Below are 16,715 nucleotides of genomic sequence, written 5' to 3' on the forward strand. Positions count from 1 at the left end.
GAAAGTGAGATCTTCCATAGTGGAATGGTCAGGTGTGATATGGCCGAGGAAAGGACTGTCCTTGTGTAGATAAAAGCACACGTAATGGATGCCCCAGAAGTAAATATGAGAAAGCAGTATTGGTTTGGGAATACAAATGAGAACAAGATTAATATCGGTGATTTTTTTCGGTAGAAATTTGCCACTGTTTGACCGTAAAGCACATGAGATGGAGGAAGCAGATGACATGTCTCAGTAAACAGGTTTGGAGCAATTATGAGCTGAAGCCTCATCGCAGCATGTAGATTCATAAAGACTTGTAAAACAAGTGTAGCCTGGTGATAGATGGTCAGATCGTTATTGTTTGCAAACAATACTATCTCCAATAGATAAGCTGTTTACTTTGGACTTCAGTTCCTCTGGGTGGAAAGTAGTCTAATTTATCAAGGCAGCACGGTTCGGCACAGATGCCTCATACCCCAGCTGTGGAAAAAAAAAATAATCTTATATTAAGAATAGGACTTGGAAACACAGTTCAACTTCTAACTCATTTTTACAGATGGTTTCTATATTGCGAAGAATATTGGCTGTTTCCTGGTTGCGCCTTTTTTTTTTAAAAACCCCAAACACTTTGTTCTAAGAGAGTTAAAAGACTAACTCCTGAAACTCACAGTAGACATCTGTTTGTTTGTTTTGTAGCTGTTTCGGTGCCTCGTCTTAGTCTGGAACTTGGTGCTTTCAACTTGTGTAATCTGGCGCTATGCATCCGGATCCCGGCCGCTTACAGGCACTGCTCTTCATCGCTGCCGCGGGTCTCGTCTCTGCCACGAGTTCAGGTAAGGCCTTCTCAACCGAGCCGAGATGACTCGCTCGGAGGTTCTGGAGGTTTGAATCCATGTTCTTGAATGAGCAACAATTTGGAGTTCAGAGTGGCCAACTTTAATGTATATTATCGATAATCTGCTTTTAAGGAAGCACAGAGCACTTAAACGCAGTCTTAAGCTGAATATATATATGACTTTGCTTTTGAAAACTTGGCTCAAGCCAAGTGCTAGAACGTGGAAGACTCTCAGTTACGTAGGCTTGTTCTTTGGGATCTCCGTGGACTTTGCTGGACGCTGATTTTGCTGCGCACAGTGCATCTCGTGTTCCCATGGGGTTGGGAGGGGTTTGAAATTTGCAGGGGGAAGGGGGGATCGGATCTTTGAAACACGAACGCTGATGCGTGGCTGCAGTTGGAACAGCTCTGGCATTAAAAAAAGGAGAGGGATGGTTTTAATTGACACATCTGCTCTGTGTAGTCAGCTTGTCTTAACGTAACCACACAAAAAAGAAGCTTTTACTACTTTTAGCACTTCATAGCCAATCGTTATAAGCAAATGGGATAAGTTTTATTTTTCAAGCAGTCATAGGAGATAAATTCCAGCTGCAGGGTCACTGCTACCAATTTTGACTTTTACACTGAGCACAAAGTGTTGGTGTCATGAGCGAGGGCAGGGGCGAAGATGAAAGTAACGGAGCCGTTTCGTAGCCTTTGGTGGCTAGCAAACTGGAGAGGTCGTTGCTTTTCTCTTAGCCCTGGAAATTCAAACTGAACTAATAGGAAAAAGAGTTTTCTAATTAAAAGCTAAAAATGGACATCTGGAGTCCTGTGAAATGCTTGGATACCATTTTTATGGATTTCATCTTTTTGGTTAAGTGAAGCCACACTTTAATTTCCAGTTTTATTTTATGTTTATGCAGATAGTTTATGGTTCTGTTAAAAATGTGCAGTTTCTCATCTGAAACTCATCTATATAAACAGAGCTTGGATGGACTGACTTTAGAAGAAAAGCATGAGCTGAGGGCCCCACCTACAAGAAAACTGTCTCCTATTTGGATGTTATTTAATATCGTCTTGACCCGTGCTATCTGGAATTCCTTAGCTTATTTACAAACTAGAAATTGTTTTCCCCTGCCACTGTGTCTATTTTTAAATTCTTTTTTTTTTTCTCCCATATTTCTAACCAAATCGGAGTTATTGGTGTTAATTGCCCTTTGCTTGCTCCCTTTGTACAAAATCTTTACCAAGAATTCCATAGAAAACAAATGGAAATAATTCCCAGTGTTTCATTGGCCAAGATAGGAAAAAATTTCCTCCAACAAGCAGGAATTTTCTTCTGGCAAATAAATGGATTCTCATAACCAAGTTTTGTGGAACTGAACCTTTTATTTATTAGCAGCTTTTCCTGTTTCTGTTCATCTTTACTCAGTAAAGATAATGGATGCCCAATTCATCATTCTCGTCCTGATGAAGTCCATGTATTTGGAATTAGCAAGAGCCTTTGCTGTTCCTCCAGCTTTTTTTATCCTGCTATTTTTAATTAGTTCTGCAGAGTCGGAGACAGTTCTGCATAAATACCTGGCAGGCTGCTACCATTTCTAAAATTTTACAAGTCACGTCCAGGCCCGCTTCATATGGGACAGATCAGCTACGGCTGCACGTTCCCGTGCTCCATCTCTTCAGGTGATGGCCGCTGTTTCCCTGCACGTAGATCCAGTGGGATTGCAGTTTTTGTTGGCCCTAGCCAGCGTGATGCCTTTGCCTTGCGCGCGCTTGGGGATGTATCTCGACCTGCCTTCGTTTAATCGCCGTTACCCTCTTAATGGAGTTAAGTTTGAAGTTTTCCCTGGCGAGTGGGAATCTCTTGCAGAGGAAGAGGTGACACCTGCTTGGGTATCGCTAACAACTTGGAGTTTAGAGGCCCTTTATTTGTCTGTGTGTGATCTGAATAGGCTTTTATCGATATTTAACCTTCTGATGAAAGAACTTTGCCAAGTCTGTGAACTGGCAGAGTGTGCTGCTATAAAACAGATTACGGACAGTCTTTTGTACAAGTCAATGCATCGTTAACCTTATTGTGTGCGTTCATGCAAAATGCTGCTTGCTAACTGAATATATTTTATTTTTTCCTTTTAGATTTAACTCCCCGTTTTATTTCTGAGCCGTTATCCACTGTGCAGAAGTCTGGTGGGCCCATACAACTGCGCTGCTCTGCCGAGCCTTCCGCGGCTCGCCTTTCTTGGCTGTTTAATGGGGTGCCTCTGCACAGCGAGGCGGGAGAAGTGGAAATCCAGTCGGGATCTCTGACAATCGTCTCCCTCAGCCTCTCCACGTCCGGTCGCTATCAGTGCATTGCTAACAGCAGTGTGGGCGCCGTTGTGAGCAGGCCTGCAACGGTATCCATGGGCAGTAAGTTAATTTTTCTTTATATTCATTGCTCCTTGCAAATTATGTTGACCTCAGCTGGTTTGTATGGTTTGGTTTTCTTTGACTTTTAGAAAACACCTAGTTTCAAGGTGGTTTGGGTTTTTTTTTTTGTCAGACAGTACTTGGTATATGATCAATTATACGCTTTTCACCACTTTTTTTCCCCCTATGTCACCTGAGACCTGTCAGGTGATGCAGCCCTTGAGCAGATCCCCCAGAGAGCTCGTGGCTCTCCATCCTAGGAGGCTTTTAACTACTCAAGTAAACAAAGCCACAGCTGATCGATTTAGTGTTGGTGATAGCCTCATTTCGAGCTGAAGGCCGGGCTAGAGACCTCAAGAGTCCTTTCCGGCAAATATAAATATCATTCAATGAAATAACATTCATTTCAATGAACTGACCTGAAAGTACGAGCTTCCCAAAAGCTTCTCTTCGAAAAGGATCTTGAAACAGCAACTGAGCTGCCATGCCATTGCAGAAGCATGCCTGAGAGTTGGTTGGAAAAGAGGAGACGTGAGTGGGAGCTGCAAATATTCCTTTTTGCTTGTAGCATTTTATTCGGTCAAAACTATCTAAATATTCTTCAGGTGGGGACAGTCTTCCATCCTGTCCTTTTGAGGACAATTTCCCTTCTCTCAGTTGCACTGGTTCTTCTAATCCCTCTTTGCCTTAGTGCTTGGTCTGTAAATTATTTGATCTTAAAGGACTTTGAAAGAGGAAAGGCAATGTTTTCCAGTGGAAAGGATGATGTGGTGCTGAGAATGGGAATAGAATATTCCTCCGTGAGCGTGATTTGTCTGCTTGGGATCACGGTGCTGTCTGAATCAGGCCTTTGTCAAGCAGGATTTGAGTGATTTCTGTGTAAGGGTACCTCATCTATGGAGCATGTCCAAAACCCCCCTGGGAGGGAAATTTCTTAAAAGTGAGAGAAGTAAGTGTTTTGGTAAAGTACTGACCCATAGCAAGACCCTCTCAAGAGAGCTGTAAGGGTGGCTAACATAGAAAAACTTCACAACCTAGAAGGTGCTTTGAACCTGAAGGGAGTAGAAGAGCAGCTTTCACACTTTCCTCCTCCTTTTGAGATTTTTGTAGCGAATCAGAAGGTGCTGTTAGGTGTTGAGGCTTTCAGCTTGCCTCATCGCTCATGGCAATGAGTGGGAGGTGCTGCTGTACTCAGCGTTGTGTTAGCTGTAATCGCAGAAAGACAATTTCATGTTTCTTGTGGACGGGCTTCCTGCTGTTAGTGCAAATTGTCTTCTGTGGTGCCTTCAGAGCCCGTGAGTAGCTCTGCCGTCTTTCAGATATCTCTGCTTGCTTTTCCTGGAGCAGTGGAGGGAACGTAGAAACTATTTTTTCCCCTCACTATTCCCATGTAAATTCCGGTGTATCCCCTTTCTCTAGTAAGGAAGCGCATGTAGACAAGAGGTTTTATGGGCTACAGAAAAGACCACGCCTGTTGATATGAATGTCCAAATGCTGCACCAGAGAAGATAATCAGCTTGAAACCAGCTATATTTTAAACATAAATCCTGAGCTTGCTGACCTTAACCTTTTAGCAATTCTTTTCTAGGTCTAGCTAATTTTGATACGTCCGTGAAACCCGTTGTTGCAGCGGAGGAAGGGGGCACGGCTCTCATTGGGTGCAAGGTGCCAGAAAGTAACCCTAAAGCACAGGTTCGCTTTCAAGTGCGGGGAAAATGGCTGGAACAATCAACAGGTGAGATGGTGTATGCCACTGGTCGGCAATATAAATAGCCAACAAAGGCTTGCCTGGATTTTTTTTTTTTTCTTAGAACTTAGAGAAGAATAACTCTGGAAACTTGCAGAACTTCCTGTGCAAATCACTTTAACTAAACTTACCTTTATAAATTAATATCTTTTGTATGACAGCGTGATTTCTTTGTGATCCTACGTGTAGAATAGATTGATATATCTGACAAGTTATTTAATTTTTTTTAAAAAATAGCAAGCCTTTTTTTGAAAATGAGTTGAATATAACCTTCTTTTTTCCTTCCCCACTTGTTTAGACAACTACCTAATTCTTCCATCTGGAAACCTGCAGATTTTGAATGTATCTTTAGAAGACAAAGGATCCTATAAATGCGCAGTGTACAACCCAGTTACTCACGATCTCAGAATAGAACCCACTGGACATAAGCTTGTAGTCACGCGTGAGTATTCAGTTCAGCTTTCTGGAATTAATGCATCTCAAACTGAATAAGTAACATCCCTAATGTTTTTAGCGTGGGCATGTCAGCCTAAATATCTACGGGTTTCAAATACCACGTTATGTAAAATCTGTCCTGCATTATTTGCACATAAAATTCTTATTGAAAAGCACGGCTGCTTTTCGTATCTGGTTAGTGCTAAGCCTCGTCTCCTTTCCTCCAGGCTCTTCCTCGGATGGCTTCCACATACTTCACCCCCTGGCCCCACAGAGCCTGGCGGTGCCCCGGCACAGCTCCCTGATGCTGGAATGTGTTGTCAGTGGGTTGCCTCCGGCCTCCGTCCGCTGGGTTAAAGACGGCCGGGATGCGCTGAGAAAAGGCAGGTGGAAACTGCTGCACTCCCATCTGGTGACGGACAGGCTCGAGGCATCGGACTCTGGAAATTACTCCTGCGTGGTGGGAAATGAATTTGGAGTAGTGAAATACATTAACTATTCACTTACTGTACTCGGTAAGAAATGAAGGAGTTGTCATGTCCAGCCAACAAACATTTTCTTTGTATATTTGCTGGTTTTGGCATCTGATTACAAATAGCCTAACATTCTTTCTGAACCTAAGCGTATTAAAATAAAGGCTAAAGATATGTTCATAATGACCATATCTCATCATCTCTCTCAAGTTAACTATTTATCTCTTTAAATCCTTCGCAGTCTGAAATAATTAAACAGTAAAGGATAACAAATTTCAAGGGAAGAACAGATCTATTTATTTTTCTTTAGAGCGCCAAGTGGATATGGGATACAGCGTCAATAACATGCCAGAGATCAGATGTTTCTCTTTTGAGGGTGCATCTAAGTAAAAAGCTGGCGAGGATGATGACAAAAACAAAAGCAAAAGAAATATATTTGGCCTCTTTTGTGTGGCTGCAAGTCGTTCCTAATGTCCCCTTCCTTTGTAGCAGATTTTCCTGTTGTTGGAGGCTCCATGACTGTTTTTGTTTGGTTTTTGACATGTATACGTTAGAGTAACTCAGAAAACAGGTTGCTGACACACAATACACCTTTTGTTATGGGGATGTCACTGAGGAATTATTTTGAAAATACAGGTGTTTTATTTCCAGTATTAATGCAAACATGTGACTGGAATAGAAGGGAGAGGCCATTAAAATAAGCAAGCATGTGGGAAAAACAGCTTTAGGCTGCGTAGAACTAGAAGTATGTGGTGCTTCTTTGTACATGATAAGTTAGCATAACGTTTCGCAGTATTTTTTTCAGGACTTAAGCTAAGATCAACATACGATGGTTTAGGTCAAATTATTTCCCTTTACAGAACCTGCCTCAATCTCCAAGGGACTGCAAGATGAAACCGTGGCCGCAGGAGCAACCGTGCATTTCTGGTGTGATGTCCATGGAAACCCTGCCCCAACCCTCACCTGGCTCCACAACGCCGCTCCCCTCCGTCTCTCTCCACGGCATCTGCCGATGGGAAACCGTCTGCAGATCCGTGGCGTCGCTCAAGAGGACTCTGGCTTGTACCAGTGTCTAGCGAACAATGGCGTTGGGTTTGCGCAGTCCACTGCGAGGCTTCGTGTCCAGCCAGGTAGGAGCACTTGCAGCCCTCAAGAACTCAAATTAAGCATTTATACTTCAAGCTTCATTCTAGTTTTTTTTCCCCTAGGTTATGTATCGATTTGCTTCTGAGCACTGTTTGTAGCAAATCCCACAAAGAAAGTGCTTTCAGTTGAATTTTAAGATGTAGGTATTTCTGAGGTAGTGTGCTTACTTGATACTTAAAACCTAGATTTCCAGCTGCAATTAAATCAGCTTATGGTTGAATTTGACACAATTTATTCTTAAATGGAATCAGGGTCCTGTTGTGCTGGATGACCAGTAGTACTGGCCACCTAGTACATATGCCTTGGATCATATCCTCAAGTTTACAAAAACCGTCATCACTTTTTGGTCTAAGATACTTTCTAATAGCCGGAGCACTTGATTTCTGCCAGTAGAAGGGTGTTGGCAAGGCCTTTGCTGTTCCTGTTGTCCCCCCGTTGCGTGTACTTGAAGCTTTTGACCTTCTCTGGGCCTGTTAAGATTGTCGTGAGCTGCGCAGAGGCTGGTTGAGCAGATATTTTGTGACCTGGTTGTCTGAGGAGCGGACTAAGCCAGTCTTAGCCTGCACCGCGTTCCTCGCTGACGGTTGAGTCTTTGTTATTTAGAAAATTTGAAGTGTGGTTTGAGTGTAGTTTTGTATCAGCCTTTTCTAAGCACAAGTCTCAGCTGATCTCCTCAGTCTGGAGAGGCTGTCTGGAGGAGAAATAACTGTTAAAATGGTTAAAAAGAAGCATGCGTGACTTTTCTAATTGTATTGACTCATTTTGGCCTTAAGCGTCGTATTCCTCAGCCAAATTCGTTGTTTGGGTTGTTTTTCCCCCCCCTAGGCAAAGGCTCCAGGCCAGTTATAGTCTCTCCACCAGCAAGCATCGCTGTGGTAGGTGGTGGGGACATCACACTGTCTTGCAACGCCACTGGCCTCCCTGTTCCCATGATCCGTTGGTACGACAGCAGAGGACTCCTCACCAGCCACCCTTCCCAGGGGCTTCATTCCAAACCGCAGAAACCTCCTCGGGCAATGCTGGGCAGCGCTGCTGCGGAACCCACCTACTTCTCCGCCTCTCAAGCGGGCTGGAGCTCCTTGCACATTAGGAACGTGACTCCCGAGCGTGCCGGGGAGTACACGTGCGAAGCCATCAATGAGCACGGCTCCGTGACGTCAAAAGCCTTCCTTACAGTTGGTAAGCTTGAAGCATAAAATCGCACAGTCGGCTCCCTGTTTTAGGGAAGAAATATCTCGAAGTAAGAGATGAACGGAAGGTCGGTAGCGTGGGTGTCCTGGGGAAGCGAAGCTGAGGATTCTTAAGCTGCCTCCGTGGACCAGTTCCTCCCTCACCATGTGAAGTGACTTGAGTTTCTCAGCTCTTTCAGTGTCTTGCCTTAGTAAATTTAGCTGAATGTCAGTGAGTTTTAAGGTTAGTGGAATTTAATAAGTGGCCCCATATTTACAGTTCTTCATTTCCACCGGTTAGAGTTTAAAACTTACATAAATAATTTGAAAAGATGCTTAAAGGTTCACTTAGAGGAAGAAAGAAAGAAGAAACCTCAAGAAAGTGATCCCATCGTGTAGTTTTATAAATAAGTTATTGTTGGACCTTGCTGAGTGGAAACACAAAACTAAATATCATCCCAAAATTCAGTCTGTGTCAAATAGAAAACACCCACTGCTTTGCCTCAGACTTTTATGGCAGTAAGTTCAATTGTAATGTTTTGTTTATTAACTTTTATCGGTTTCTAATATGTTGTACTAGCTGCTGATTATGGTTAAGGCATTTGGTTTTGATATAAAAGTCCTTAAGTAGTTTCTGGGAGCTGTTAGGGTTTTAGAACAGTTCCCAACCGTGCCAAAAAGACATGCTCAAACATTTATATGTTTTAATGAAGAATTCATGCCAGGTAACACTTCTGAAGCACCTGAATGACTCAAGCTGTGATTCCAGTGCATTTCTCTGGTAGTAGGATCAACTTAAGCAGCTCTCGGCCTCAGCAGCTTGTTCCCGTAATTTGCCTCGTGCATGCACACAGTAAGAGAGCTTATTTGGCTGAAAAAACAGGGTTGGTGTTTTGGTTTTTTTTCTTCCTGCTGGATCTATTCCACGACATGATTCATCGCATGGTCTTAAAAGCGGGCAGGGCAACTTAAGCCACCATCATAGTGAGAAACCACCAAAATGTAAAATGATGGCCTTAGCATCTCATACCCATGCCGCTTATTTTAAGTCTTTTTTAGTCACTTGCGGCGTTCTGTGCACGGCAGTAGATCCTCCGGTTGTTTAAGAAACAGGGAAGCGACGCCTGGGAACGCGATCTGTTTGCACAGCGGAGATAAAATACAAAGGTCGCTCTGCTGCCGTGCAAAGCCAGGGCATGCTGGCGGGTTAAAATCTGCTCGCGTGTTTGCACCCCTGTGTCAAGAAGGGGTGCCGCGAAACGAGGCAGGTGGGTTCCTAGCAGTGTGGAATAGTTTCTGCAGGAGGAGAGGCTGCAAAGGTGTAGCTTCAAATTGAGGCAGCCGAAGGGGAGACACGATAGCGAGCTGTGAAGTACTGGGTATTATGGAGAATGCGAGTAAAAGCTATGAATACATTCTTTTAACGCCCAAATTTGGGACTTTCAGTCCTCTGGTTGCTGTCAGAGGCAGGATTTTGGGCGCATACACCCTTTGGTCTGGCCTGACTTGGTGCTGCTTGCGTTGGCGGTGGGGCTGGGAAGCCGAGGAAGAAGGGTAAGTCTCAGTGGCTAAGGGGGAAGGGATGGCACTGAAAGCACCGGCCAAAAACAGTTGCATAATGACACAGCAGCGAAAAGAAGTCTGATGTCCTGGTTTACGTGGGTAGCAATTACGCCAGAAACTTAGCAAAAAGAGCTTAGATCTGAATTGCTTAGTGGAAATTGTTACCCGGGGGTTGTTTTCCAAAGCGAAAATGCAAACTACTTGTCGGTTGTTGACGACTCCCCTCTCGCAGCAATAAACACAGCAAGGATTGCAGGCCTCCTGTCACCAGCCTAAACCACAATTAATCCTCCACGCGCGAGAGTCCGTTTCCCCCGTGCCAGCAGGCGTCAAACCGTGCTGTGCCCACCCACAGATCCTCCGGGTCCGCCACGATGCAGCGGGTCTTCTGCCTCCCCCGGCGGATACGGCATTTGTTTCCAATATTGATGCGCAGCGGCGCATCCCTTTCCCGCTGCTTCGCTGTCAGTCGTAGATACCCTTTTACTTGGAGAGTGTTTTGGGGGCGTCTGATGCTTTAAGCAAACTCCATCTGGCTTTGGGGACGTCCTCCCCGCATTGTTCCCTTCTTTCCATCTCCGAAGTTTGTGGCGTTGCTAAATAAATAGGAAGAAACAAACACGGAATGCTTGCTGAGAGCGTGTCTTCAATTTGAAAAGAGAATTTTCCTTCCCTTCCCAGCTTTTTAAAAAGTGGCCAAAAATAGCAGCCACACTTGCTGCTGGTATTTTAATGGAGGTTTGGAGGAATCCGAGTCAGCCAGGCTAACACTGCCTAGGCTTTACATTACCAAGGAATTTGTTTGTTTTGTAAACCAAGTTCCCTTCATTCCCTTCCCCTTCCAGACCCCGGCACGTAACATAAACCTACACAAATCTGAAAGGACGGACAGGGCTAAGAACATCTGGCAGTCCCGGCGCTGCGGCGTGCAACCTCGAGGAGCTGCGCCGGTTCCCAAACGTTCTCGTTTGGAGCACTGACGTTTTCTTGTCCTGGATAATTTCAGATGTCCAACCTGCCACCCCTTTCCTGCCTGGAATGCTGACAAGCCCTGCGTCGGCCGAACAGTGCTTTTTTTTGTCTCGCGGCCTCTTTCGAACTACTGATATTACGTATTTTTTTAATTTTATTTTATTTTTTTTCATACCAGGCAACGTAAATAGGATGGAGGAGGCTGGAGCAGGATTTCTAGAAATGTGTTGGTATTAAATTGCATGTTAGATGTGCCTGTAAACTGAGTTTATTCTCAGCATAAATTTTTAAATGAAGTAGCCGAGTCGTGCAACTTTCAAAGCTGATCGAAATTACAGCTAAAACCTCAGAAACTGAGGTAGGAGAATGTCTTCTTGTGTGCACGCCAGTTCAGGGCATGAAAAGTTCCTTGTACAACTGCGATTAATTTAAAATTACCTCGTTTGTGTCACAAGCGTAGCTATATTTTATTTTTTTTTCTTTTAACATGCATTGCCACTACTTAATTTATCGGTGATACTAGTCAAACCGTGCCTGCGGATGTCATGTTTCAGGTTTTCTCTCTTTGCTGCTGCGTAAAAAACCCCTCAAACCTCCCCAAAATAACCAAACCAAAGAACGCCTGCCCCACGGTTCTGCTCTGGGAAAAAAAAAAAAAGCCGGCGTGCAAGGGCGCAGCTTGGCACCGGGCTCGGGTCTGCGTGGGCACCTCTTGAACTGGCTTTTTGTAGCGGGGCTTGTTTGGAAATGACGTTCTTAAATGGTTTAGTGTCCCCTCTGCACGGGGCAAACGTACGTCATCCTGAAGATGTAACCGGACTCCTCCCTTTACAGTTCCTTTAGCAACTGGCCCGAAAGCAGAAGAAATGACTCCCGTGGAGATTGCCCAGAGCGATGAAAGCGAGGGTGTTTTCGGTGCAGAAACGATGTTTTCAAGCTCGCCTCCAACGAAATCCCATTCGGATGCAGCTGCGATGGAAAAAGCCCCAAATGCCTCCGCTCCCCCCGAAGCCCCCATCATCCTCAGCCCCCCGCAGACGCCGAAGCCGGACACGTACAACCTGGTGTGGCGTTCGGGGAGGGATGGGGGCTTGCCCATCAACGCCTATTTTGTCAAATACCGCAAGGTAACGTTTCTCCGTAGCGTTGAAGCGGTGCACCGTAGCGGATGGGTTTCGTTGGTTTAGGTTTCTTGAGGAACCGATAATTGTTAACAAGAAGGTGGTGTCAGGCCAGAGACAGCACAGAATATAGTTGAACTGCAACATTACCGTGGCCAGGCAGGCAGCTCGTTTTAGGGATGACAAGTTGGTCAGCGAGTTCGCGGTTCTATCTAGTTTTAAGTGAGATTTATTCAGCAGAGCCTGGGCTTTTATTTCCTTTATGGTATCGTTATGGTCTATGGGGAATGGGGCTCCAGGGCATATTGTACACAATTTAAAAACGAGCAAGCTTGAGTCTGGTGGGTACGCTGGAGATCAGAAGGGAAACTGAGTATTACCCTGATACATCAAAGAGTTTGCTGCTCTGCGTCCCAAAGAGCCGCTATTAAAGTGAAGTTGCCAAATACGAAGGTGAACCAAAAGTTCCTAAGCAGATACCATCACGTCCTTAAAAACGGTGTGTGAACAGTGAGCTCTTCTGATTAACATCAGAACCAAGCAACGCCTGTGCCCGTTCTTCCAAGCAAAGAGTTTTCTGCATGGCAAAGATGTTTGGTTTATTTTTCATGAGCTTTTTAATCCTCTACATCCTGATCTTGTCTTAGCCTGGAGGGAACGCTTAGATTTTTGACCTGTTAGTTTCCTGAAAACCTGGTGCCAAAGTCTGTTGATACAATTTCTCATCCAAAGGTGGTTGCTTCACATAAGCGCTGAAAGCTTCGAATACTTCTTTGACCTTTTTTGATGCTTACCCTTTGCTCATAAGAATCCTTTCCACATTAAATGTGCTCACTCGTGCGTTTCTCGGTAGGGAGTTTACCGTGGTTTTTCTAGGGTGGTGTTCTCTTTGTGTCATCAAATTATTTTATTGATTTCCCTCTTAAAGAGTAAAAAAAAAAAAATTGGGGGAATAAAAGCCTTAGAGTGGTCGCTTCAGAAGAAAATACTTAAACAAAGACCTCTGGCATAACCTTTGATAATCCACAGCATTTAGATCTGCCTTCCATGTTTTATTAAAGTCTTATATTGTTTAGTAGTTTATTTTTGGTAGAATCTTTGTCTTTTCCTTTGGGATTTGGAGTAATGTTTTCCTGCAAAGGTCAAGCATTAAGAGACTACCCCAAATCTGTTTCCTTTCTTAAATGGAGCTGGTGATTTCACTGTTAAATTAAAAAGTGGGGGTTTTGTTTTAAAAAAAAAAAAAGGAAAACATGCATTAATAAAAAATAAATCTTTGGTCTCCCTGCTGAGGTTTTTTTTTTCCCAGCCTCGCAGTAACTAATACATACTTTTTGTGGCCCATTTTAGCCAATAAATATTTTAAAATGCTTAAGTACAGGAAAAGCTGGGATAGTTGAGGGAACATATCTTTCTCATTAGGGTGCTGGGTCCAGCCTTTAATGTCACACACGCTGCCAGCTCAAGGCTGACTGAAGTTTTTCAAATCATTTGGACTCTTGCTGGTTTTAGCTACAAGTGAAAATGAACATTATTCTTTTTTTTCCCCCGAAACAAGTGCGTGAGTATATAGAGAGGGAAAATAAGTCAAGTTTACCGAAGGAGCACCATGAGGGTAGTTGCAAAGTGCCGATTTGTGGCAGAAGCCCTCGGAGACAAACCACAGGGAAACACAAGGACTTTTGGCAAGCGGCAGAGGTCCTTGGGGTGCTCGTGCGTGAAAGCGATGAGGGATTTGAGCGTTACATCGGGTCCTGCGCGATTCCCTGATGCTGAGCTTTCTCTCCCTGTCCTGTGCAGCTGGACGACGGCGTCAGCGCCGCGGGAAGCTGGCATACGGTGCGAGTCCCTGGCAGCGAGAACGAGCTGCGGCTCACCGAGCTGGAGCCTTCCAGCCTGTACGAAGTTTTGATGGTGGCGAGGAGCGCCGCTGGCGAAGGCCAGCCTGCTATGCTGACGTTTCGCACCAGCAAAGGTGGGTGCAGCACAACGTTCCCTGTGTCCCTAAGCTTTCGGGAGGACATCGATGTAAATCACAGCAACTGTATGTTGTCTGCTAAGCCCTATATGAAATGCTCTGTGATTTAATTGCTAAAGAACAGCCTCTAATAGCTAAAAGAGCTGTAGGGCAAACTTTCCTGAGCGTTACCAGGGCTCGTGGTAAGTAGAAGCTATTAAAAGCTTGCTAATATTTGTGATTATTAAGATCTATACTGTAAGGTTCCTCTTGCTTGAAAGAGCCAAGTCAGGAAGCAGCCTGTCCTTGTTCAGGTTTTTCAGAGCATCACAAAAGAAACTCTCTGCACCATCAAGTTTTCGTGTATCAGCAAAACTGCTTCTGGTTTTCTTTGCCGACACCTTGGGGAAAACCCCTCAGCTGACCAGAAACCAGCTGTTTTGATAGTTGCGTGCAGATGCGACTTTCTAATCAAAGCAATTTTTTTTTTCTTTCAAGCCTGGACACTGCTGGCTGTACTCTTAAGCATGTAAACAATCAGATATTTTTCATACTAATGTACCAGAACCAGATAGCTTACAATTTTATTAAAAACGTGATGTATTCATGATATGTACTGCCACAGGCCAGAAGTCCACTGAGCTGATGTACCGTATGTCAAATCTTTCTTAGAAAGAGCATCATCCTCGAAAAACACGCAGGCTCCGTCTCCCCCGGTAGGCATTCCTAAACATCCCATCGTTCACGAAGGGACAAATAATTTTGGTGTTGTCCTTCCAGACCTGTCTCGGCACAGCGGAGGTAGGTCTATGGATGGTTTGTAATCTGTGTGCTAAAAGTGGCGTTGCAAGCAGGTGCATCTGAGTTAATTTGTGTTTATAGCTGCTCTAGGTGCTTGTATTACCTCTTCTAGCTCCTATTTATTCCCTAGGCTTCTTCGTTACAGGTATTTTTCCTCTCTTGTGGGAATTCTGTGAGGGAGGTTGGATTTCTGCTAGATTTTCTGTTCTATGTGTTTCCAGAGTAAAAGATCATAGGTCATACTTTGGGTCTAACTGAAAGGTTACCTTATTCCAGTTAGCATTTGAAGTACCTGCCTTGATACCTCTGGTTTCCACAGCAGTGTTAAGTCACCAAGTAGTAGTGCGCTTCTTCGGCCTCTGCAGTTGAGTATTTGAAGCTGTGAATTTAGTAAATGCATGTCCTAATCTAGTGAACATACAGTATTTGCAAGGATGCTGTTACCTGCATGTGTGGCTCTCAAAAAATAAGATTTTTCACGTATAACCCAAATTCTTGCTGCTTATATTTAAACCTGCTGTTGCTTTTTGCTAAATGCTCTGGGTTTCTCTTCTGCTGTGAAAGATCCAGAGGAAGTGGGGAAATGGGAGATGCCTCTGTCAGAGTTTTAAGTTCTCAGAGTGGATTATATCTGTTCTGAATGTTTTCCTGTGGCTTCCCAGGGCTAGGCTTATTTCTGATGGCACGAAGATGCAACAACTTCCCAGCAGGTGTGATTTTTAGCCTGGTTTCCAGTGCAAACAGCATGATTATAGTCCTTTTCCTCACCACCCCAGCCTTTTAACTTGTTAACTTGATTTCAGACAAATTTACTCGGGGGCTGAGACCTCAAAGGTGACTTGGTCTCTAAAAATTTTGGGTAAAACCAATGGTGAGTGGAGAGGTTGAGTAACGCAGGCGAGGAGCTGAGTGTTGCACGCTCGTAACAGTGCCGAATATCCGAGGAGCTGTGCAGGAGGACACTTTACGTGTGCCCAGATGCAAACGCTCAGTTCCTCCTCTCATCAGTGACCCGCTCCGTGTTAACGAATACAAGCTGGTTTAGTAAAGCCTGACAGCTCTCCTCGGTTGTCAGAATGGTTATCACCAGATTTACTAACGCCACCTCTTTCCATTCTCTCTGTTCCACTGCTGTCTGTAACTGCAAGTGAGTTCAGTAAGTATAGCGTTCGTTGCATGCTTTATTTGCTCTTCGTTCTCATTTCTCTGGCCATGCAGCGCTCATTAGTGGGGATGGGTTGAAGTCTCATTGGGTCTGGGGGAATTTTGGGGGTTTTGAAAACGATAACCAAATTTTTCCTGTTCACTTAGTTTATGTTTCCTGTTTCCATGTAGAGGGGATTGGGGTAGTGCAACACCATGTCTTTTTTGATTATTATATTGATAAAGTAATTGATTCCTCTGTTTTCTGGTCTTCAAGCATCTGTTCCAGAAGAGCAAGGGGAATAGTAATTACAGGAGGATTTAAGGTTCTCCTTGATAATACATGAAGTCTAATTTAATCATCAGCAACTACTTTAATCGGTTGCTACATAAAATGAAGTTTCAACTGACTCTAATCCTCTTGTAACTGAATTTCTCATTTCAGTTCCAGAAGCTCCCGACCGACCCACGATCTCCACAGCATCAGAATCATCCGTCTATGTCACGTGGATACCCCGAGCAAACGGCGGCTCCCCCATTACTGCTTTTAAAGTGGAGTACAAACGCCTGGGCCGAAACAGCGACTGGCTAATTGCAGCTGATAACATTTCTCCTTCCAAGCTGTCTGTGGAAGTTCGTAACTTGGAGCCAGGTACTAAAAAATGATCTTTCCTTCACCTCAGCTGTTGTTGCCGTTGTCTTAGATGACTGCATTCCTGCTGAGAGAATATTGCAACTCTTTGGTTCTTTCATTTTAACTTCTGCTTGGATTATCCTGTTTCTAGTTGGGGGATTTTTGTGTGGAATAGGAGCTCATTACATGAATTCGAGTTGATTTCTGGCTTTCCAAGTGGAAAAAAAACCCCACCATGATTTAATACTTGTTCATGTGGAGAGTAGGGTTGTGTATTATTGCTATTTTTAACTTAATTGTCCTTCTAGTAAGCACTCAGAATGCAAAAAGAGAAAAACACATT

General features: G+C 44.1%; 1 protein-coding gene across 2 annotated transcripts in view; it reads left to right on the forward strand.

Annotated features, from left to right (window-relative positions):
• Positions 1 to 16,715, forward strand: part of CDON (cell adhesion associated, oncogene regulated) — a 52,274-nt gene that overhangs the window by 19,132 nt on the left and 16,427 nt on the right. Inside the window, exons 2-12 of one of the 2 annotated variants that reach the window (XM_054803238.1) lie at positions 679 to 815; positions 2,939 to 3,211; positions 4,800 to 4,946; positions 5,257 to 5,400; positions 5,621 to 5,908; positions 6,727 to 6,996; positions 7,838 to 8,191; positions 11,551 to 11,843; positions 13,638 to 13,812; positions 14,467 to 14,595; positions 16,184 to 16,390. In XM_054803238.1, the coding sequence (XP_054659213.1) occupies positions 740 to 815; positions 2,939 to 3,211; positions 4,800 to 4,946; positions 5,257 to 5,400; positions 5,621 to 5,908; positions 6,727 to 6,996; positions 7,838 to 8,191; positions 11,551 to 11,843; positions 13,638 to 13,812; positions 14,467 to 14,595; positions 16,184 to 16,390 (2,356 nt within the window). In that variant the 5' untranslated portion in view covers positions 679 to 739. Of the gene's footprint in view, positions 1 to 678; positions 816 to 2,938; positions 3,212 to 3,409; positions 3,743 to 4,799; positions 4,947 to 5,256; positions 5,401 to 5,620; positions 5,909 to 6,726; positions 6,997 to 7,837; positions 8,192 to 11,550; positions 11,844 to 13,637; positions 13,813 to 14,466; positions 14,596 to 16,183; positions 16,391 to 16,715 lie in introns of those variants that run through there. The other variant, XM_054803239.1, reaches the window with a different exon arrangement.

Source organism: Grus americana, chromosome 24 (assembly GCF_028858705.1).
Source record: "Grus americana isolate bGruAme1 chromosome 24, bGruAme1.mat, whole genome shotgun sequence".
NCBI lineage: Eukaryota > Metazoa > Chordata > Aves > Gruiformes > Gruidae > Grus > Grus americana.